This window comes from Prionailurus bengalensis, chromosome E4, assembly GCF_016509475.1.
Source record: "Prionailurus bengalensis isolate Pbe53 chromosome E4, Fcat_Pben_1.1_paternal_pri, whole genome shotgun sequence".
Lineage (NCBI taxonomy): Eukaryota > Metazoa > Chordata > Mammalia > Carnivora > Felidae > Prionailurus > Prionailurus bengalensis.
In genome coordinates, this window is record NC_057360.1 from 62,678,255 (window position 1) to 62,702,712 (window position 24,458).

The 24,458-nt window shown below is 48.4% G+C and overlaps 1 protein-coding gene across 2 annotated transcripts in view; it reads right to left on the reverse strand.

The window, feature by feature from the left end:
* Window positions 1–24,458, reverse strand: part of CE4H1orf226 (chromosome E4 C1orf226 homolog) — a 283,880-nt gene that overhangs the window by 53,307 nt on the left and 206,115 nt on the right. The window contains exon 4 of one of the 2 annotated variants that reach the window (XM_043567575.1): window positions 18,381–18,439. In XM_043567575.1, coding sequence (XP_043423510.1) covers window positions 18,381–18,439 — 59 coding nt within the window. Of the gene's footprint in view, window positions 1–18,380; window positions 18,455–24,458 lie in introns of both variants that reach the window. The other variant, XM_043567574.1, reaches the window with a different exon arrangement.

Here is a 24,458-nt window from a genome sequence, read left to right on the forward strand (position 1 = left end):
ATTTATCCTAGGACAGCTCCCTCTCAGTCATGACTCAGTGTCTTTTTTTTTTTTTTTTTAACTGCAAGGGACCACATATCTTTACTTTCAGGCCACAAACAGATCTGGCGGCCGGGGCGGGGGACTGACACAGTCTTGATCCCATTTCAATTTCCAACCCCTTTTTAACGTTCTTTTCTTTTCACTTTTTTTTTTTAAATGTTTATTTTTGAGAGATAAAGAGACAGAGCACCAGCAGGGGGAGGGCAGAGAGAGAGGGAGACAGAATCCGAAGCAGGCTCCAGACTCCGAGCTGTCAGCACAGAGCCTGATGCAGGGCTCCAACCCATGAACTGTGAGATCATGACCTGAGTTGAAGTCGGACGCTTCAGTGACTGAGCCCCAACTTCTATTTTCACTTTGGAAGTTTGGGGAAGCGGTGGGTTGGGAGGCTTGAGGAAGCCAGGTACGAGGGTAGGGGGATGTGAGAAGGTTGTAAAGAAAGAAGGGTCCTAGCTTGAGAATTCTTTTCTTCTTGCTGCAGGCCAGAAGCTCTCTCCTGCCCTTGTCTGTCTCCCCACTACCCAAGAGCAGCTCTTGAGGGGTTAGAGGGCCTTGGAGGTGGTTTGGCCTAATTTATCATCCTAAGAAACACACGTCTTACTCTACCCACTCCAACCCCGGCCCCACACCGCATTGTCTCGGGAGGCAGAACGGAGCCCGGTCCAGAGCCTGTCCTTGAGGAGCTCGGGGTGCTTGCTGGATAGTGGGGCGAGCACAGGGCGTGGAGCAGGGCACTGGGCACGTGTGCACACGGAGCCCGCCTGCTCCCAGTAAGGGTGCACGGGGGGGGGGGGTCTGCCGTCCGAGCAGCGCCTTGAGTATGTGCGAGGTGGCGGGGATGACGGAGGGGAACGCTGCAGCCTGGGTCCTGGCAGGAAACGGATCACTGGAGCCATCCAAGGTGAGCTTAGGGAGGGACTATTTACAAAGGCGAGGGCACCGTGCAGGGAAACCTGAGGGCAGCACGGGGCCCGAGGAGCAGGGCAGCGGGAGGCTGCCAGGACCCAGAGAGAGAACTGTGTGCCACCCGGCAGGAGCTCTTGTGAACGGAGGTGGGGAGAGGGCAGTCCACTGATGGTCCACACAGGCCAGCCTCTGTGGGCACCTGGCCCGGCAGTGGGTCTGGAGGAGCAAAGGAAAACCGCCCATCAGACACAGAGGAAGGCAATCTGCACATAGAAAGGCACGGAGTCCTGACACAGCACGGTTTGCTTTGGCACCAGGAACAGGGGACATGCGAGGGACCAGCAGGAGATGGGAGCAGAGGGAGGTCAGCACCTGCTGCACAGAGCCCAGCTGTCACCTTGTGTGCTCATGGCACCGATGGGAATGACGTAGTTGGTAGTCATGGTGGTGGAGGGATGGAGTCTGCAGGAGGACAGGAGAAGAAGGGAGGCCAAAAAGAGGCCACTGCGATATGGAAGGTCTGGGGGAAGAGGAAGAACCTGGACCGGGGCCTTGCCAGTCAAAGGAAGTGGACTCAAATGTCTGCTTCGCTGCTTCCCATTGTGAGACACTGGGGGAGTCTTCTAACCATCGAGTTTATTTTTCGCATCCACAAACATACAAACAGTCATGAGAATTAGACCGGGTGAGTCAGGTGCCAACCATAGGGCACGGTGATCAACACAGCCTGGACTTATGCAGTGCACATCCTGTGCAACCAGGCTGGTTGGCCCCGAGTCCAGGCAAGAAAAGCTGAAGGTCTATGTAAGGCAGCAACAGTCATGATGGGTAGCAGGATGTGGATTCCAGAGCCATTTCTCTGGATGCGGGGATAAGGAGGGGGAGGGAGAAGATCCTGAGTTGTACAACTTGGCTGATGGGGGGTGTGGACTAAACACGAAGGAGGTCAAGGAGGTCGAAGGACGCAGGAGCAGCTGAGGGCACAGGGAAAGAAGGGTGTGGTTCCGCACATGTCAACAACCCTGAGGTGCCACCAGAGCACTCAGATGGCCCTGCCTAGGAGACAAATGGGAACAAGGGATCAGGGGAGAGGCACAGACTTAGAAGCCACCAGGACACAGAGGGTGGCAGTAGCCGTGGGAAATAGGAGATTCCCCCGGAGCAAGCAGAGAAGGAAGGGACGGGGTTCACTGAGAATCCTGTTAACAGTATTGATTGAAACTAAAGGCAGAAGAGGGGGAGTCAGCAAAAAACAAAAAACAAAAAACAAAAAAACCCAAAAAAACAGGAAAAGACCAGGAAATAAGAGGAACACAGGAATCCACCATGGATGCGCGGGAGGAGAGAGTCTCCGGAGGGAGGAAAGGTCCACGGCATCCGGTGCTCTGGAGGGACCAAAGGGGACGAGGACGCGGAGTGAGCCACGGATTAGCAATGGAGACATCCCTGGTGACCGCAGCAGGGGCGATCTTGGCGCGGCGCACAGAAGCCCAAATATAAGGAGCTGAAAAGCGAGTGGGGTTTTGGAAATACATGCGGAAAAGCGCAATCAGGCCCAAGAGTCTGGCAGTGAAAGAACAAGATAAGAAGGGAGGCTTTGGGAGTAGCTCTTCTTTTCAGATGGCAAAACCTGAGCCTATTTATAGGCTAAAAAGGAAGAAACAAAACAGAAATAGCCTCAAGATCCAGGGGGAAATACAGGGAGAATGAGGTCTGGAGATCCAGGCAAGACGGCAGGAGACAGGGTCCAGGGGCAGAGCCAGTGGGGGAAGAGTCAAGTGCACACGGGACTCTGAGGCTGCCAGAGGTGGCCCGGTCCCACCCCGGCCTGTCGCCCCCTCCTGTCGTAGGGTGGCTTCGCCCCCGCTCGGCAGAGGCAAGGCCGTCCTGACGGGCGCGTAGGAGTCGTCTGACTGAGACGGAGGCTCAGTACGGTTTTTTTTAAGTCAAGTGTCCTGGTTAGAGCAAAGGCTGACTTAACTGCTCCCGCCTGCATTTTACCTGTTAATTCCCTCTCTTTCTGCAGGGCGAGGACGTCTCTCGGAGATGTGACGTGGATCCAGACGAGGCCAGAAAGAGCCGGCTGCGTCTTCTTGGAGCAGAGACGTGCACACATTCATCCTGGGGCGGACGGCCCGAGGGACGGGGCTCCCGGAAATTCACGGGGGCGACGAGGGTGGGAGGCCTGGCCGGGGACACGAGAGGCTCTCCCGGGACCTGGTTTAGGAACACTTGCACTTTCTCTCTCGCATTTAGCTTGTCAGATTCTTCTTTGTCAGCTGAAGCGCCTGACAAGCTTAATTGTTTCCTTAGGGCTTTGTCCTTCCCATCAGCGAACAAAGGCAATTGGGAAGGATTTGGGTTTAGCTTTTTTGATATTAAAAACAAGCAAACAAAATAACACAACAACAACAAACAGGGGTGCCTGGGTGGCTCAGTCGGTTAAGCATCTGACTTCGACTTCGGCTCAGGTCGTGGTCTCACGGCTCATGAGTTCAAGCCCCGCGTCGGGCTCTGTGCTGACAGCTCGGAGCCTGGAGCCTGGAGCCTGCTTTGGATTCTGTGTCTCCCTGTCTCTACGCCACACTTTGTCTCTCTCTCTCTCTCAAAAATAAACATTAAAAAAAAAATAAAAAAAAATTCTTACCAAGATAGATGTTTGTATTTATATGTGCACCCACACGTGCACATCCATACACTCCTAGATATTTCGATCCGCGTTTGGGTGTAAATATAGGTAGAGTAGATCAGACCACTGGCCCACCGCCTGGACGGCCGCTCTGACTCTGAAAGGCGATACACCAGCAATACCCCACCTCTTCCCGCAGTCGGGAGCCCCTAACGATGAATTAAGTGCCATTGGAAGACAATAAGCTGACGTGCAGATGGCACCCATCAGGGGTTATGAGGCCCCTCTTGCTCCTCCCTTCCCAAAAAGCTTTTACTGAGGCCGGTGCTAAAACCAAGATGAGCACATTCGCCGTTCAGTATGGTTTCGTTTCTCCCATCCACCCTCTGATAGTGACGAATTATCGGTAAAAACTGTGACAAATTGGACAAGAGGTAAAGCCAGAGACCAAGATATTGCACGGACAAAGATTATTGGTCCCGTAAGCAAAGAGCTAACGGTACAGCAGTAACAGGGGACAGGGCTGGCATCTTTGGCCAACTGGAGGAAGGAGGCAGTAGATTGTCGAAGGCAGCCTTGCCGCGTGGTTAGTCCCACAGTAGGAAGACATGTTTGGCTTGCTCCCTGAGCAGAGCTGAGCAAGGTCACGTGACCGCTCACTTCTCAGGGCTCCCGACTGCACTGCTGCCTTTTTAACGGTCATCTGTGTGCTGTGTATTATCTTCCATTAGAACATATGTTCTTGATGGTCTCTGGTTAACATTTTTTTTATCACCGTCTCCTAACACCTTCACAGACGGGTAGCATTCGGCGCTCAACAAAGGTTAGGTTGGCTGGTCGACTCGACTGTCCATCCACCCATCCGATCAATCCTAGGTAAAAGTCTACAGAATAAATGTGCCCACTTCTTGGGAATTGTGCAAAGACTTAAGAAGAAATCAAGTCGATTTAACAAATATGCATCGAGCACAATTATGTGCAAGACGGCAGTCAAGGAGACAAAGACGAACAAGATGTGGCTCCCACTAAGAAATATTAGATAAATAGCTACAAGATTGAACTTAAGGACTACAGAGCCTTGGGTACAAAGAAGAAACGGAAATGAGATCCCCACTGTGGGGGTGGGGTTGAAAGCAGGAAACAGTTCCTGGTGGATGTGGTATTTAAAAGACACCTCGGGATTCTTATTCGAGAACTTGACAGAAACGTTATTGAACCCGGAAGACTCGCTCAATCGTGGTTTGACCGTGACTGCCACCAGCCACTGGGGAAGGCTGTCAGTCCTCCACAGCTGCTTCTCAGGGTCTCCTAATAAAGGTGTGGGGACTTGCCGACAACTTAGCCTAGTTCCTGAATTCTACGCCTCACCCTCTGGGTCTCCCAGTCATGCTCACCTCTACAGTCTGAGGGTCTGTGCCAGCAGAAAAGCAGCCCAGTTCACAACTGGCTATAGTCTTCCTAGTGGTGGGTCATCATCCTCTTCCTAACTGTGCCAGGATGCGAAAAGGAACCCAGAAAGCTTCCCAGCCAGGACCGAGGGACAGGGCATGACAACACAGAGTCTAGACTGCTGTGTAGTGCGGAATGCCCAAGCAGTCCCTGGGGGATGAGCTGGGACAGCGTCCTTCTACGATCCTGGAGACCATCTGGTGATAGTAAGGGCTGGTCAGACCAGAGCTATCGTTCCAGACCGAAAGCAATCTTCGCTTGCCTTTGGGGTTAAGGTTGGCCACACAGTGGTCCTTCCCCTGGCCCATCATCCCAGTGTCAAACACAGACCCTACGCCAGGTTTCCCACATCCGCGTGAATCCAGAAACACCTAGTGTACCATAAAGGTTCTTCCCAAGCAAATCCTCTCCCTTTACGTGACCTGAAACCCACCAATCGATACGAGATTGGTTTGTTTTGAAGACGATGATTCCTTTAACAAGATGCAAATGCTTCTTGGGCTGATAAACTCCATCAATCATTCAAACACTAAATTATTAAGCAAGCTAGAGATTGTTCTCCCTCCTCCTACAGAAGGACAGCCAATGATAAACCTTCCTGGCTTAAGAAGCAAAATATTCAAAGATAACTTACAATGATTATTGACACCAGAGGGTCTCTCCTTGGAACCAATAAACCACAGGGCTATGAGGCCCATGTATTGTCCCAAACTCAAAATTCTGCAAGCGTGTACATGAATGAATTGTTACAGGGAGAGAATTCAGTTTTACCAGACTCTCAAAAGTATTTGTGTCACATAAAAGGTCAACAGCACCCTACGGATGCCCGGGCCAGTGTCTACCTGTTAGCAGGGAAAGGGGTCAAGGGCAAGATGGCTGGTTTTACTTTGCATACACTCTCCCATCTGGGCCTCTTCAAAGCTTTGCAAATTCCAAATGGATTCCCTTTATGCATGTAAGGAGGAGAAAATGAAACAGGAATGGAATTTCAAAGTAAGAAATCACTTAGAAGTGGAACTGGAACCAGGCCTGGATTCTCGGTTCCCCTGGTTCTTCCTCCACAGGGTGATTCCCTTCCCGGTAGACAGCGTTTAATGATGTGAAGTCTTCTAAAGTTGGCCTAATTGGATGTTCCATCGTAAGGGTAAAAGATGCCCACTGAGGTCTGGCACAGAGAGACTGATCCAAAGGTTTAGCTTTGATCATTCTGGAGGCTCTTCAATTTTCTGCTGTAAATAGATCTATTCACTATCTGCCAGCTTTGTGCTTTAGGCCATGGAGAAGGGCAGAGGATGAGGCCACCAAGAAAATAAGGAAGCTTAACGGCCTTTTCGAAATGAACATTCTAGTACAAACAAGTGGATCGAGCCTGCCCTAGCTTCGTCACGTGGCATTTACGGAGCACCTACGACGTACGAAGACCCTTCCGGGCACCGGGGATACAGTGCACAAAACATGTATGGTTCTTGCCTTCGTATTTAGAATTACCATGGTAAAAGTTTCCATTCTTTTGCCATGAGTGAATTTGATAATCAAGGGGGATCCACCAGAGGCAGAAAGCCAGCGGAAAGAGCAGAGGTAAAATTACCAGAGAGCCAAGTTGAGGTCATGGGAGGGGCCGCTCCCAGCACCTCCCCAAAAGAGGGTGCTCCTTCATTTACTCTCTATTCAGACTGCCACTAGTCTGAATGACCCAAGCCTGACAGACTGACCCCCGCCTGTGCCTCCAAATGCTGTCAGCTCTATTGTCCAGTCTGCCCTTTATCCTGACTCCTGGGCAATGTCTCCCATGTCCGCCTCCCTGACACAAATCCCTCTGCGAGTGGGGTGTTTCCCGAAAACCCTACTGTCAACGGCCACCCTGGAACCCTGAGTCAAAGCCCTCACGGAAGGACTGTAAACATGGGTGCGGAAGAAAGGTCCTGATATATTACCAAGAGAAAAACAGGTTCATCGTAGAACTACTTACAGGACAACGCCGGGTTTTGGAAAAACATCTGAGGGCACATTTGCATGTGGAACGTTCCTAGAGGGAATATGAAGGAATATTTGACTCTTCCTTTTGTAAGACGTCTTCACGGGGCGCCTGGGTGGCTCAGTCGGTGAAGCGTCCGACTTTGGCTCAGGTCACCATCTCGCGGTTCGTGGGTTCGAGCCCCGCGTCGGGCTCCGTGCCGACAGCTGGGAGCCTGGAGCCTGCTTCGGATTCTGTGTCTCCCTCTCTCTCTGTTCCTCCCCTGCTCTCACTCTGTGTCTCTCTCACCCTCTCAAAAATAAATAAAGAATAAAAAAAATTTAAAAAAAAGTCTTCACTACTCTTAGTGGCAAGCATATATCACGTGGCCATTTTAAAACTTATGCCTCAGCCGTATTCCTCTGAACACTTCCTGAAAAATGTCACAGAAAGGAGTCACCTTGGGGACCATGCAGAGCCGGGCTATGCCTTACCTGTCTCTGCATCTACACGGGGCACACAGTGGCCTCCAGAGGAGGAGAAGAGAGAGGAGGAAGGACAGAGGAAAACGTAGGTCTTGGACGTGTGCACCAACACGTGCACGTGACAAAGAGCCCCGAGGTGTCAATAAATGACAGGCCAGTGAGTCCCCCGGGGGGACTTACGGTGCTTCTGCGTGTTTACCGAGACTTCCCGAGCTCAAGGGACTTTGCCAAGCCCACGGAGAGGTATGAGAATTGAAGCACAGAACCTGCTTTCAAGGAAAGAAAAAGGACAGAAACAGATAAAGAGTGCATATAACTATGTAGGACTGCAAGCCACAGAAAGGCAGGCAGAAAACTGGAAAGAAGAGGAGAATCGATAGGCGGGGGAGGGTGCGAGGTCAGGCCACGAGGAATGGCAGGGTGGTGGGCACCGGGATTTGGGAGGGAGCCGAGGGTTGACAGATGTGCTCTCGCACAGGGCAGCAGGGGTTATTTATTTCAGGATAGGGGAGAGCTGAGAGGACCGGCAGGGAGGGATGGAGAGGCTAGAGAAGGGCAGGCCCATGGGGAAGAGACCGGAGAAGCTGGGTCTGGAACACAGGAGGGCAGGGCACAGAGGGGCGATGACGGTAGGCAGTGACCCACGATGTGTGGAAGGGGAGGCGGATGCGGAGGAAGCTCACGGAAGATGGGGGTCACCTAGGGAGAGGGAGGGTGCACAGGGCCCACAGGTAGAAGCAGGTGAAAAGGACTTGGCACCGAGGGGAATTAACGCCGGGGTGAATGAGGGATCACAGAGCACCCCCGGGGAACTAACTGAAGCCCGAGAGCACGAAGGATACTCTTTCCCCTCTTACTTCGTAAGTTTCTCCATGCGGAAAATCGGGCAATTCCTACTCACGCATATGTATGAAAAGGCACAGTCTATGAAAGGTTCTGACACCAGAGGGAATAAAAACATCAACTCTACATGAAACATTACTCGCTGCAGTGATGGATACTCCCATCCCTCCACGGGCGGGTCCAGAAAAGACAGGAGGAGCCTGGGAGAGATCTACAGGTCAGGCTGCCTCCAGATCCCTGGTTCCAGTCCAGCAGGGGCCCCTCAAGGCCCTCCCATGCTGGAAGGCTGGAGGAGGCTCAATCTCAGAAAAATATGGGAAGATGCAGGGGCGCCTGGGTGGCTCAGGTCATGATCTCACGGTTCGTGAGTTCGAGCCCCGGCTCAGGCTCTGTGCTGACAGCTCAGAGCCTGAAGCCTGCTTCGGATTCTGTGTCTTCCTCTCTCACTGCCCCTCCCCGATTCAGTGTTTGTCTCTCTCTCGAGAATAATAAACATTAAAAAATTAAAAAGATATATGGGAAGATGCAATCACCCTGTCCCTTGTACAGCACAGAGCACAAATGGGACCCAGGTGTCTGAGCTCCAGATCTGCTCAGTCTTCTCTGACCTTCCAGGACCCCCGGTACCCGGGCTCCCTGTCCCACTCCTGTGGCAATGGAGCAGTCTGAGGTGGGGACTTGGGCGTGTGGAGCTACGAAGGGAGGGAGGTTGGAGAGTAGAGCTGTCTATCTGGGAGGTCTTGATCCGATTTTGGGGGGGGGCAGCCTGGATGTTGGAGAGCCATCTCTAAGAATCCTGACAGCTTTTCTGGATCCACAAAACAACAGTGTAAGTAATTACTACGTATTCTATCTTTTCTCCTAATTACGGGATTCTACCTATCTACAGGTTAGGATAGTATCTGATTCCATTAAAAAATAACATATTTTTAAACCCTGTTATCTTAATCCCATGGGACCTCGACTTTCTGCCTTTCTAGGGGTATTATTATCTCCTTTTAAAAATGTCAATTTATGGGGCGCCTGGGTGGCGCAGTCGGTTAAGCGTCCGACTTCAGCCAGGTCACGATCTCGCGGTCCGTGAGTTCGAGCCCCGCGTCGGGCTCTGGGCTGATGGCTCGGAGCCTGGAGCCTGTTTCCGATTCTGTGTCTCCCTCTCTCTCTGCCCCTCGCCCGTTCATGCTCTGTCTCTCTCTGTCCCAAAAAATAAAATAAACGTTGAAAAAAAAAATTTTTTTTTAAATGTCAATTTGTTTGATTCCACTGCTGATTTCCAATTTGTGGCCCCGTGCTTCTCCCTCCTCTCCCTAGCAAGAGGCTGGCAGACCCTGTCCCCTCCTCTGATAAAACTTCTCCTTTATGAGTCACTATGCATTCCACCCTCCTGAACGCCAGCCTTTCTTCCGCCCTTACTCTCTCTTAGGGTGGATGCTCTCTCGTTTATTTGCAAGTCTTTAAAAATGCTGCCTAGGATTTTTTCTACCCCACTTTCATAAAAACAAAGTATGAGAGGATACTTTCTAAGCTTTGGCACTTAACCCAGCCCCCCATATTCTTAAAGATAATCCACTGTCTTCTGTCTTCCAGTTTTGCTATCAGCCGAACTGTGTTCCTTTATAAGCAATGTATTTTTTTCTGATCTGGATGATTTTAAAATCAGTGTCTTCCACATTCTGTGGTTTCATCACTAGCAGTCTAGAGTTTAAGAATCAAACTCTTTCAAAAAAAAATCAAACTCTTTCGGGGTGCCCGGATGGTTCAGTCAGTTAAACGTCCGACTCTTGATTTTAGCTCAGGTCATGATCTCACAGTTCGTGGGTTTGAGCTCCATGCCGGGCTCTGTGCTGACATTGGGCTGTGTGGAGCCTGCTTGGGATTCATTTTCTCTCTCTCTCTCTTTCTCTCTCTCCCTCTCCTGCTCACATGCACTCTCAAAATAAATAAGGAAACATTAAAAAAAAATCAAATTCTTTTTCTTTACTTTGTCATTTAATGTGATTCCTGAATCTGAGGGTACTCACGTCGCCTTCATTGTCTCTGGTTGGATCATTGCAACTGTTGGCTGTTAACTAAGTGAAATATGCTACCACAGTCCCTTATTTTCCAAGACACTCCCAAATGTCACAGGTTTATCAATCCCCAGGAGAGAAAACAGTTCATTCACCTTAAAATCCAGGGTTTTCTGTCCTGCAAAACGTTCTGCATTTTGATGGGTAACTCTGAAGCGATAAAAACATGAAGGCAAATGAATGTGTGGGTGTATCTTAAAAGGGGGATGCCACTGAACACAGCAGTGTGCCCACCCTAAGGACAGAAGCCCGGGGAGGACAGTCCTCCAACGATTAACTAGTTCGTGATCATGGGAGAGTCACCTACGACGTCTGAAGCTTCATTTCATCCTAAGAACGGGGATGACTGGTTCTACACATGGGGTTGCCTTTAGGATTGACGTAACCTTGGTCCGGTCTCGTCTGACTGTAGATCCTTTGAGGGCAGGGACGAGGTCTTGCTCGGCCAGATAGGGTCAATTTCTTGCTCTTTCAATAATACTCAGATAATGGACAGAATCCCTCCAAGCACATCCTTTCCGGCAAGCAGGCCGTGCGGGTTTGTCTGTGTAGGTGAAGGATGTGTGGGAGGAAAGGGCTGGTCTTGTTGGTGGCAGGTGCTACCGAGTTAATCAACAGCGTGGGTACGAGGATATCGGGTGATGTTCTGTCCCAGCCACGGCCCCTCGGTAACCTGGCATCCCTGGTGATCACCTCCCCCCAGCCCTCCCAGAAAAGACTCTGGCTGCTCCAGGCCTCCAACCCACAGGGATGCCCCGATTCCCTCTGTGCACCTGCTGCCGCTCTGGACCCAGCCCCCAAAAGGGATGCTTTCTATTTTCCCAGCATCCGGGGACCAGCTCTGGCCTCGGCCACTCAGCAAGCTTCTCTGCTGTCCAGTGGCTCTAACACACCTCCCACAAACGAAAATGAACTCCAGCCTGGGGGAGCCCCCCCCCAAGTTTGTCCTTCCTCGTATGTTCTCTTTCAGCTCTAGAGGACTGTTCAGAGTGCTCTTTCCAATTTAAAGGTGCTGTTTTGTTACAGCTGAATGATTCTTTATAATCCTTCTGTGTAAATCACTGTGTGAATTCTGTCTTCCGATTGGACCCAGACTGATAAACCACTGTTTTCCTCGGTGCCTGGCACAATCAACAATACATATCGGAGCTCTCCAGGCGTCCTTTCCTCCCTTCCCCAGCTAGCCCTGAATAATTTATCTCTGACTTGTTCCAAATCACAGCACAGCTCAAAGTGGAGGGCCCCAAACTGGAACGTACCTCCTCTAATGTCTCCTCTCACCAACTGCTGGCATGTTAACTAATGACATTTCTGAGAACTGGCTGGACACCCTAGGGGGACCCCACTTGGTTTGGTCATTTATACTCAAAACTGGAGACCTTCTCCCAGTCTGGCTCCTAAAGACTTCAGGTCAATTAATTTACTTCCTTTGGTTAAAAAAGAAGGATTTTTGTTTGTATGTCTGGCCCCCGGTATCAGAAACCTCCAGGGGACGGGTAATTCCTTCAGTTCCTAATAAGACCGAGAAATTTCAAAAGCACAGTGACTTCTGTAATGGTACCACTACTCCAGAGCTGTTTTTTAACTTAAAAAAGAAAAAAAAAGCATGCCATTAAACCAGAAAGGGTAAAATACGGGATGTGAAACCTGAAACAAGGGAAAATAAGACATGAAGCCTTCATTTTTCAGGCCTAATCCTGTTCTATTCGACAGCCTTACAGTATCACTGATACGGTATGAAAATGTTCTTATTCAAGTTACACTTGACTGAAAGCTCAGAGGGACAGTTCACCTGTTACCATCTGGTGTGATGGTTTTACAGTGGGTCAGTTCCGCTAAACCAGAACTTGGCTCTCCTCACACCATAGAGCTGCTGTGCAGGATGGCTCATGAGAGAAACCTGCGTGGCATTTGGGCGGAGGAAATAAAGCAGGAACAGCTACGCTCTGAAGCATCATCCCCGGCTACGGTGGGAAGAAACGGACATTGAGGTATCGGCGAACCGAGGGTGGCCTCGCTCTTCTGTGCTCCATAGCCGGCTCTCCTTCATAAATGTCCTCCTTCGTAACTGCCAGCCCCCCTGACATCAAGGACCCTGAACAGAAGCATCTCAGCTAACTAAAAGGCGGCAGCCAGGAAGAGTCAACAGCCTTCCGCAGAGGTCTGCACCTGTCCCCTCTGCAATGCCGCTCTCGCACGCGGCCCCGCCTGGCATCCTGTGAACTCTGACTTATAAGCCACAGCGGGGCTGGCTCATGGCTCCTTTCAGGTCTTGGGTGGACTTTTTACTTCTTGGGTCCTGCTGCAACGGTGTAGGTCCAAATCCGGTAACAACTTCCTTAGGCCCAAACACACTCATAGTTGCCTGCTTCCCTACTGGATAAATCCCGATTCACATACACACACACAAATCAAACACTCTGAGTAATGGGTTCAAAAGAATTATATCTAATATGGCAACGATCTATGTAACTTCTTGTACTTAGGTTGAAAAATAAAACAGAGAAAACTACAGGAATAAAGAATGAGTAAAAAATCTGGATTAAAGGCCATGACATAATCCTAAGGATTCTGGACAATAAATCCATCATGACCCAGGTCCTAACAGTATGTTAAACAAGAAAAATATAGCATGATGTCATTCTTTAAAAATGAATGCAGAAGTCCGTATCGTGTGAGTAAAACTGTTCTCTGTATTTTACACTGGTAAGACAACATCTGGGATTCGGTATTAAATTCTAACATATTTTGGGGCGCCCGGCTGGCCCAGTCGGTTAAGCATCCGACTCCTGATTTCAGCTCAGGTCATGGTCTCACAGTTCATGAGTTCGAGCCCCACACTGAGCTCTGTGCCGACAGTCTGGATGGAGCTTGCTCTGGATTCTCTGTCTCCCTTTCTCTCTGCCCCTCTCCTGCTCACAGTCTCCCACTCTCAAAAAATAAACATTAAAAATATTCTAACATATTTTCAGAGGAAATAATGTGCTCTGAAATCAGGAAGTCTAGAAAAGAAAAGCACAATGAAGAAAGGCTTCGGGAACGTTAGGGAAATGAGGTCTATGTATTTGTGGCTCCAGGGAAGAGAGCTAGGATCAAGGGGACAAAACTTACATAAACATAGTGAAAAGCACGGTCACAGCAAATCAGCACAGAGGACGGAGGTCTCCTGCAAGCGGGCGAAGCTGGAGTACAAGTCCACCACAGCGCGTTTAACCTCGTAAAATTCCATGAATTTAGAGGTCGCCTGGGGCTTGGCGAGGGGGAATAAGGGGTCCCTGCTGATGGGGACAAAGCTCCTATTTAGAACGATGGAAAGGGTCTGGAAGGTGGGGACGGCTGCGCAACACTCTAAGTGTAATCGATGCCACTAATCTGTACGCTGAAAATTGTTAAAATGGCAAATTTTATGTTCCATATATTTCATCACACAAAAAAAAAAACCCGTGCTTCTATTAGTCTATGTGAGAGATGCAAAAAAAAAATTAAATTTAACATCTGAGTCAATAAAAGAGGACTCCGTTACCGATGTGGTAAAGGCATTTCTTTTGGCTGGGAAGAATGTATTGTACCACAAAGGGGTTTTCCGCAAGCAAATGCTGCAGGGACCCAGTGTTTCTGCAGGGGCGCCTGGGTGGCTCAGTGGGCAAGCGTCCGACTTCGACTCAGGTCATGATCTCGCGGTTCGTGAGTTCAAGCCCCATATCCGGCTCTGTGCTGACGGCTCAGAGCCTGGAGTCTGCTTCGGATTCTGTGTCTCCCTCTCTCTCTGCCCTTGCCCCACTCATGCTCGGTCTCTCTCTCAAAAATAAATCAACATTAAAAAAAAAAATAAAGACACATAAAAGCCAAAAGCAATTATGCATTCTTTGGCAATGCCAGTCAATCAAACCAGAGGGGTTCCTGAGGGGAAGAAACAGTATACAAAGAAAGCGCATTTGTAAATGTCCCCATATTATCATGATGATAAATGTCCTTAGTGATGATGAAATGGGGCACACAGTTTAGAATAAAGTCCTCTTTCGTCTACCCATAACACAGAGACATACAAATTTACAAGTACAGGGGCCAAAAACACCCAATTTAATACATAAGTGGGAAAGAAGTATCTAGAAACCTGGGACAACACTGGGGAAACTTCATGCCCTTGTTCATACATGTGGGCTGCTGAATTCTGATAGGTTAGGAAGCTATCCATGAGAGACCTACAACCAGAAAGTCTGCTGTAGGGGGTTTCTTTATGGCGGGGGGAGGCGTTGCCCAACAGATCTGAGGGTTGTGACTTCAAGTCCTATGTTGGGCATGGACCCTACCTTAAAATTAAAAAAAAAATTTTTACACTTGTTGGGATGAGCACTGGGTGTTATACACAGGAGATGAATCGCTGGAACCTACTCCTGAAATCATTATAGCACTATACGCTAACTAACTTGGATGTAAATTAAATAAATAAAATTAAAAGATTTTTAAAAAATTTTTAAATAATTATTATTTTAAGTGTATTTATTTATTTTGAGAGAGACAGAGACAGTGTGGATGGGGTAGGGGCAGAGAGAGAAAGAGATAGAGAAAAAACCCCAAGCACCCACAAAGCTTCAAGATCATGATCTGAGCCAAAACCAAGAGTTGGTCACTGAACCAACTGCACCACCCAGGCGCACCCCCAAAAAATATTGTTTAAAATTCACTGTAAGATTTAAGATTTCTTTGCTGTTTTCTACCCTCCCACCAAAAAGCATATATATATTTTTAAAGATTTCATTTTTAAGTAATCTCTATACCCAACACGGGGCTTGAACTCACAACTCCAAATTCAAGAGGCACAAAAAAGCATATTTCTTCTTAAAAGTGAATGAATGAAAAAAGATGTGCTATACTAATACTAATTGAAAGTAATCTTTATAAAAAGAAGAATAGTTAGAAGATAAACTACCCGATTTGAAAAAATTATTTTAAGCCTATTAATTCTTTGAGAGAGAGAGAGAGAGAGAGAGAGAGAGAGAGAGAGAGAGTCCCAAGTAGGCTCTATGCTGTCAGTACAGAGCCCGATGCAGGGTTCAAACTCATGAACCATAAGATTATGACCTGAGCTGAAATCAAGAGCTGGATGCCCACCCAACTGAGCCACCCAGGCGCCCCCTCTCCCAGGAATTTTTATTAAGCTACAAGACACTGTGGTTCTGGCATCATGACAGACACCTGGATGGATGGAACAGAAGAAAGAGTTCTGAAATAAATTACACAGAGAGGGGTAATGGATTTTCAACAATGGTACTTCAGCTAAGAACAGTCTTTCCAACAAATGAGGTTGGAAGTGGACATCCGCGTACAGGAGGAAAAACAAAACCTTTGATATATCCCTCACATTAGATTAACAAATGAATCAAAGTAGATCACACACCTAAATGTAACGCTTAGAAGAAAGTCTTTGTGATCTTGAGTCAGTCAAAGGTTTCTTAGCTACGACACCAAAAATGCAATCCATGCATTAAAAAAATTGATCATTTGGACTTCATCAAAAGCAAACGTCTGCTCTTCAAAAGACATTGTTAAGAGAAAAGACAAACCAGACTTGGAAAAAAAAATTTGCAAACCAGATACCTGATAAAGGATATGCATTCAAAATTTACCAAAAACTCTCAAAATTCAGTAAGAAAACAAAACACCACAATCAAAAAGGGGCTAAAGATTTCAACAGATGCTTAACAAAAGATACACCAAGGGCACAGAAGATGAAAAGACGTTCAACATCATTAGTCATTAGGAAATGCAAATGAAAACCACAGTGAGATACTAACACATACCTACTTGAAGGGCTGAACTTTAAGAAAAAAACTGACAATATCACATGTTGGCAAAGATGTGCAGGAAGTGGAAGTCTCAAACTCCACTAGCAGAACTGTTTCATTAAAAATACATAAATAAAAATAAATACACACCCCTACTGTATAATTAGTCATTTGACTCTTGGTGTATTCTCCCAAGAAACACGAAACTGTATGTCCATACAAATACTTGCAGTGAACACAGAAGCTTTCATTGTAATAGCCCCGAACTGGAAACCACCAACAGGTGAATGGCTAAGCACAGAGTTATACTCATATAGTGGAATCCCATTTGGTGCTAAAAAGGGATACGCTACTGATACATACAATGACAAGGAATGATTCCTTAAGGAAAGAAGCCAGGCTCCCCAAAAGGATACACTGTAGGACTCTGCACAAAATTCGAGAAAAAACAGACTCATCTAGAACAACAGAAGGGAGATCAGTAGTTGCCTGGGGATGTAGGGGGCAGGAGGGAGGGAGGTGGGGCAGGGAGGGGTGGGAAGATTATACGTGGGCACACAAGGAAACTTTTGGGGGCAACATATACCCCTCATCTTGACCAAGGTGATGGTTTTAGGTTTTAGAAGTGTACACGTAGGTCAAAACTTACCAAATTAATCACATTTAAGTATGCTCAATTTAAAGCTCAAAATAAAGCTGTTATAAAAAATAAATAAAATTGACAGCTTGTTTGGGCAAAGTCATTAAAACTTTGGGCAAAGTCCTTTCAACCAAGCAAAGGCAAGATTCGAGTCCATGAGGAGCGTCCACGATGAGGTGCCTTTGTATGTGTATGTGCCACTGTGGGGGGTGGGGGGAACCCAAGAAACAAGAAATTCTTCCTTTTACAAAATGCAAATGGCAGGGAGGGGTTCATCCATTCACACCCTTCGAGCCCAGTCCTGATGCAATCTGTTTCTTTCCTTATCGCTCAAGTAGAAAGTGATTACTCCCCTCTGTGAATCACTCCAACACTTAAGTTAATTTTCAGATATCAGCTCAGTGCATTTCTCCAACCGCCCATCACACATTTATTAAATGACGCATCTAGGCCAGATTCACAGAGGCCTGGTGCTGGAAATACAAATGTGAGCTGGGCGTAGTTCTTTACCGGCAAAAGCCTCGTAGTTTACTGGCAAAAGACTTGGACAATAACACGCTGTAACACGTCCACAAACGTTTAAAAGTACAACAGGAACCTGGAGAAAGAAATTGGTGTTGTCAGACGCGTGGTCTTGTGCTGTAGTGACTGGTTCGGGACCCCATTTTCTTCTAGACCGACGCTCCCCAAGAACAAGGGACCGTGACTTACTCACTCGAATCATCCACTCAGTCACCCAGCACAGGACCTGACATGAGAGTTTTCACACTTGTGTATTTGTTTGAACGAATGGAAATTTCACTTCATAGGCATCCGCTCTTTGACTGGAAGGCAGGGCCACCATGTTGCCAACTTGTCGGTTGAGTCCCAACCTTTATCCATTTTGTCATCCGAAGCAAGTCATTTGAGGGGAGATGGAACACTGAAATCTAGGTTCCCCCAAATCCCAAAGGAAGGGCTCATACCCATTCTGTCAGTGAAGAAAACGAGGAGGTAGGGGTGGGGTGGGTGGGGCTCGGTCAGCGCAGTCTGGGGCACAAGAGTCACACGGTGAATCAAGGTCCCACCGAGGGTCTAAAGCAGGCCCTGGCGCTCCGTGCTGTGACCATCAGGTATTCCCCTGCCCAGAGAGCACACATCTGATCTCTAGAGGAATCCCACCAGTCTCACTCTGAAAGCAGTTTCTAGGGATTATACGTGGGACTTTCTGCTTTTCCAAAAGATCACAAACCCTTTATCTGCACTCAGTTTCTGAAGGGGCAGAGAGGTGGAACAGATATGCAATTATGAAGTTTCGGTTAAGATAAAACTAGCACAAGACGGAAAAGTCTCAAACTACAACCAAAAGATTTGGCCTAAACCCCAGGCCGAAATCCTTCACCGTTTCCAGACGGCGCAATTGAGCCCGAGAAGAATTTTCCACTCAATCTTCAAGACGAGGTCGATTTGCTTCTTGTACTTACGTGTCTAGAAACCACAGGTCTCAGAAGAGACATGCGGTAGAAATTTATTTGGACTTGTCTGGACCCACCAGCCTGGCAGCTCCAAGGGACAACAGGTAGGGATGGGGCTCTTACCTGTAGATGGGGTCCTGCATCACCAGCATCTTGCTTTCATCCCACGTCCACTCCTTTTTCTGCAATAAAAGAAGCTGTAAATGAATAAGTTAGGCTTGTCCTCCGCTACAGAACCAGGGCAGACATTGAGCTACTGATGCCTATGCAAACGCATGCACTTGCTCCTGGCCTGACTTCTTCTAAGAGGCCTGGCGCCCAGGGCTCCAGAGGCCAAACAGAAAACATCGTGTCTGGTCTGAGCGGTTTCCTTCAAACACTTTAAGGAGACTGTCTCTCCGGGGCACAGGAGGCAGGTGGGAGCCAAGGCCACCCCAGGGGGCCGCAAGCAGACTCTAAATCACAATTTCATGGAGAAATCGCCAAGGGGAAAAAAAGGATGATATATCACTCCAGAGGAGTGGGAGAAGCAGGAGGAACAAAAGGGAGAAAGAGGGGCACCCGGGGGCTCAGACGGTTAAGCGTCTGACTCTTGGTTTGGGCTCAGCTCATAATCTCATGGGACGTGACTTTGAGCCCTGCGTCTGGCTCTGCACTGGCAGCGTGGAGCCTGCTTAGGATTCTCTCTCTCTCTCTCTCTCTCTCTCTCTCTCTCTCTCTCTCTCCCTCCCTCCCTCCCTCCCTCCCTCCCTCCCCTGCTCACTCACTCACTCTCTCAAAATAAATATTTTTTTAAAAAGGGAGAAGGGGCAGAGCTGTGAATGGTGCTGTCAAAAGCAAAGGAAGTGTAATTCTCACCCTCCCTTCCTCAAAGGGGACAAAGCTGGATACAGGCCTGGAGAGTTAACTAGCGCATCTGTAGTCACCCAAGAGGACCTTCGTGCTGGCTGGGAACCTAACTCACGGTGAACACAAAGGACACCCCTGAGCAGCTGGGGACGAGGACAGGATGGGGGCGGGGGCTAGGGCAGAGGACTCAGGGGCGGTTCCAGAGGCCCCAGATGCTTGATGAGGGGAGGAGCACCCCCACCTCCCAGGTCCCCAGGTGCAGGGACAGGGGCTCCTGCTGCACCATCACTGGCCTCTGCCGCAGGGGCGGTGCTGCCCAGGACAACCTGGGAGTCTCACAGTCCTCTCTCCGTCGATGGGGATCAAGCAGAGTGAAAGGCAAGCAAGTGTACGTTGGATTAATCACCGTGGAACGAACACCGTCAGCTCTGGGGGTTTGTCAGAGAGCACAGGGCAGTGGCTCTCAAAGCGCTGGGGGTGTGAAGACAGAGGCCTCCCCCGGGGCCGGGGGCGGGGGGACTATATATTCAGGCCCCTTCGGCCTGACGCATTTCTCCAGCGTGAACACTCAAACACAACCCCGTACGCACCTGGCAGGTGTATGTACCTGCGCGCGCGCACACACACACACACACACACACACACACACGCCATTTCACCCCCAAACTCTTACTCAATACCAATCCAACCCACAGAGGTGGCTTTTCGACGGGCTTACAAGCATTAGGTATCAAACGCTGTTTTACAGACAAGGAAACTCAGCTTCAAGAATTAACCGTTTTGGGGGGACACCCGGATGGCTCAACCGGTTAAATCTCTAAGCGTTGATTTGGGCTCAGGTCCTGATCTCGCGGTTTGTGGGTTCAAGCCCCGCATCGGGCTTTGCGCCGACAGTGCAGAGCCCGCTTGGGAGTCCCTCTCCCTCCCTCTCTCTGCTCCTCTCCAACTCTCTCCCTCAAAAATAAATAAATAAACTTTAAAAAAGGCAAAAAAAGAATTAACTATTTCTTTTCAAAAGTTACCTTCCTGTAACTGCTACTTGTTGCCCTGCAAGATTTTAATACAGGAATGGCCCATTTGGAGCAAATCCAGAAAGAAGGAGAGTACATCTTTTTCCAAATAGGAACTCTCTAGATGTGTACAAACACAGCCAATGCAGACTCTCTTCTTTAAACTAAATCACCCCAGGCTCTGTCAACATTCCTCAGCAGACAAGTCTTCTGGATTTCTCACTACCCTAGCTGACCTTCTTTGTACCCCTCTTAAAAAAAATTTTTTTTTAATGTTTATTCTTGAGAGAGAGACACAGAGGGCGAGCCAGGGAGGGGCAGAGAGAGAGGGAGACACAGAATCCGAAGCGGGCTCCGGGCTCCAAGCCGCCAGCACAGAGCCCGACGCGGGCCTCGAACTCACAAAATGTGAGATCACGACCTGAGTCCAAGTGGGACGCTAAACCAACTGAGCCATCCAGGTGCCCCCTTCGTACCCACTGTATTTGCCAATGCCCCCCTCAACACCTGCTACTCTGGCCTGAATCCCTTCCTGATTTACATGTGGTCTAATCTGCAGACACACATTCCTATCTCTGTTCTGGCTGTGATACTGCTCTTAACCCAGCAAGGATCGGTTGATAGTATTTTTAGCCGCCTCCTACCCTTCCTGGCACATGTCAGGCCAGTTTCCAACGGACACACTGAGAGTTCTCAGAGGCAAAGTAACTCACAATTTGGATGCCTGTATTTACTTACTTATTTATTTATTTATTTATTTATTTATTTATTTATTCATTCATTCATTCATTCATTCATTCATTCATTTATGAGAGAATGAGAGAGAGTGCGCGTGGGCAAGCACAAGTAGGGGTGGGGCAGAGAGAGAGGGAGACACAGAATCTGAAGCAGCCTCCAGGTTCCAAGCTGTCAGCACAGAGCCCGACTCAGGGCTCACACTCACAAGCCGTGAGATCATGACCTGAGCTGAAGGCAGAAGCTCAACCGACTGAGTCCCCTGGGCGCCCCCTGGATGCCTATCCTATTTTATTTTATTTATTTATTTTTTTTTATTTTTGGGACAGAGAGAGACAGAGCATGAACAGGGGAGGGGCAGAGAGAGAGGGAGACACAGAATCTGAAACAGGCTCCAGGCTCTGAGCCATCAGCCCAGAGCCCGACGCGGGGCTCAAACTCACGGACCGCGAGATCGTGACCTGGCTGAAGTCGGACGCTTAACCGACTGCGCCACCCAGGCGCCCCTGGATGCCTATTTTAAACACACACTATAAACGTTCACCACAGGAATTCTTTACACAGCAAAATATAAGGTTTCAAATACGGCTTGAGGTGGGGGCAAAAGCATAATAGAAATATTAAGTAATCAAATATTAAGTTAAGCCACATCTATATTTAGGACCACATGTCCTGCCGGAGGTTAATTTAATTCATGTCTGGAAAGCACCACCTCTCTGCTGCTAAGCCTGTTCATTTACATCTGATTTCGGGAGTTGCAGGTTTTAGTTCTAACATTTCCATTCGGTTCTGCTTTCTTCCACGTCTTTGCTGAGACTTTCCACTTCGTCTGTGTCAAGAGCGTAACTGCTCATGGAAGTATTTTTACGACGGCTGCCTTAACGTCTCTGTCAGATCATCTAACATCTGTCCTCTCGGTATTGGCATCTCTTGACTATCTTTTGTTCATTCAAGTTGAGATTTTCCTCGTTTCTGGTGTGGCAAGTGATTTTCAATGGAAACCTGGACATTTCAGAGAACACTTTTTTTTTAAGTTTATTTGGGGGAGGGCAGAGAGAGTGGTAGTTTTACTGTCTTCAGAAACTCACGTGCCTCTCGCTTCTATCTGAAAGCTTTTTTTTTTTTTTAATGCTTAGAAATAAGGTCTTGGGAGTCTTGGTAGCTACATGTGGGAATTTTCAGTTTTGTTTACCCACTGGCTGTAGTCTCCAAGATGCGCCAGAAAAGGAAGACATTTCAAGTCCAGATGGGAGTGGAGAGGAGAGAGGAGAAAGGAGAAGAGTGGAGGAAGGGAGAGGGGTGCGTCCCTGAGGCTGTCAACACCTCTTCGAGGCAGGGTTTGCCACCATCAGCCCAGGAGGACCAGCAGGATGGAACGAGCTGGTCTTCAGCCTCCTTCAGCCTGAGGCCCAGGCTCAGGCGGGCCTCACTGGCACCATTCAGAGTCCAAGCAGGTACGGCAGGGAGGCCCATAAGCGAGGCCCAGGGAGGCAAAGATCAGCCCCCTCACCAGCTCCATAAATATAAAGGGATGGGGGAGAGGGGGAATGTTGGCGGAGAGGGAGCACCCTAGGGGCAGCTGTCTGGCCGTCTGCCAGCCCCCCACGCTGTACCTGTACACACGTAACTCCTTTCTCTTGCTTGTTGTCCCCTCTGCACCTGCCAAGGACACTCACAGCACGGTCGAGACCTTCAGGAGGCCCCTGAACTAGGGTTCGCTAACCCATGTCTCTCTATGCCTTCCCTCTGCCATCAGTCTCCCCTCCCCCTTCTCTTCTTCTTATCAATTCCTTACTCCAAGGGAATTAAAAAGTCAACAGGATAGATCAACTTAACGTGAGGGAAGGCTCTGCGTCATATTATTGGCTAGTCAGAATTTTCTGGAGTTAAGAAGTTGTCGTTGCAAGGATGTGCCCTACCGATCTTCCATTACAGGGAGTTTAACCAAGATCCCAGGGGTGGAATTCTGAAGCCCGTCCTCTTGCTTCTTTGAGGGGCCCTGCTTCCGGGATGCTCCCGGCCCATCAGGGGTGCTCAGGGGTGCGCAGGGCAGGCCCGTTTCTGGGAGACACGGGAGTCCTCCCACATGGGACTTTGCCTTCACAATCTCCTGACAGTCTTGCCAAACCTTCCTCAGAGCACACCGCCATCTACGAGACTTTCATCCACCCTTCCTTCCTTCCTTGCTCTCTCCTCCCCTTGGAATCAGACCCACTCAGAAATGGGATAGCTACCAGCCTCTCCCAGGGCCTCCCCCATTTTCTCTCACAGGAATTCAATCCTGTCTTGGCATGTGCTTTTTGGAGGACCTAGAATAACACAAAGTGAGAAAAATACAGGAAAGTCATTTTATAACTGCTTCATTTTCTATCCTCGCAAGAAATTCTCCAGTTGATACGGGAGAGAAGTCTTCCTTTCATTTAACGATGTTTATATAATGCTTCCTTTGCGTTATCAAAATTGATCTCAACCTTAAAAGATAAACACTAAGCCTCGGAGATGGTAACTTACTTCCATCTGAGTTCACCTAGTCCAGTGGTAATTGAACCCAACTCGTATACCCTCCACGACCCATGTTCTCCTTGCTACTCCAAGCGATGGAATCAAAGAACGTCCCTCTCTGTCGCCTACAAATGGTAAAGGGCTTACAGGGTATGTTCCTATAAGACCGCTGAATGGGGTAAGCACGTCCTGTATCTAGTGGGTGCAAATGGCCAGTCCTCTATGGAAAGTTACAGCCATTTTGACGTTCCAAAATCTCCCGGCAAGGAATATTACCTGGGAACTAGGTCAGACGTAGGTCTGCCTTGAAGGGCCAAAACCACAAAAGAGAGTTAGGGATAATCATCATAGCTGTTCTGTCTCCCTTTGGAGCCCAGAAATGCATACGGCATCTCTGAAGCTCTTCCCCAAAAGTGGAGGAAGGATTTGTATCGAGATTTATTTCCTACCCTTACTGGAAATTACCAGTAGGCACATTGCAACGTCTGTAAGCTTGACCATTATTCATGTTCCTGGCAGCGATGGGGATTTCTCAAAAAACAAAAACAAAAACAAAACAAAAAAATCAAAGAGCCCAAAGCATAACCTTGCAAAAGTCTCATTAACTCAGCTTGACAAGTTCTCCATGCTTCCAGAGGGAACAGGATTAGTCTGAAAATATAGCTATCACGCATCTTCTGGCATAACCTATGGATACTGGATATAGAAAACACATTTCAAAACTGAAGTGCTTGCTAGTAAATTCTCACACAATGTACGCAATTCCTAATGTGCATGTTTTAAAGTTAGCAGAAAATAAAGAAGGCCTGGAAACATAACAGGGTAGAAAGAAGACCAGACCAAGTTTAGTCCTGGCTCCATCAGTAACTATGTACCCTAGTTATCTCTGGGTAACCCTAGGACAGTCACTGTGCCTCTCTTGTTGATTTGCTTACTCATCAACCAGGGGATCAGATCAGATCATTTCTGAAGTTCTTTCTCCTAAATCCTGCTTCTATAATTCTAAGCGCCTCCCTTTCTCACTCAATTAGATTTGAGTTCTGTGTTTCCATGATAGCGAATGCTTCTCTTCGGACAGGGAACCAGTTTTCCCGCAATGTGATAG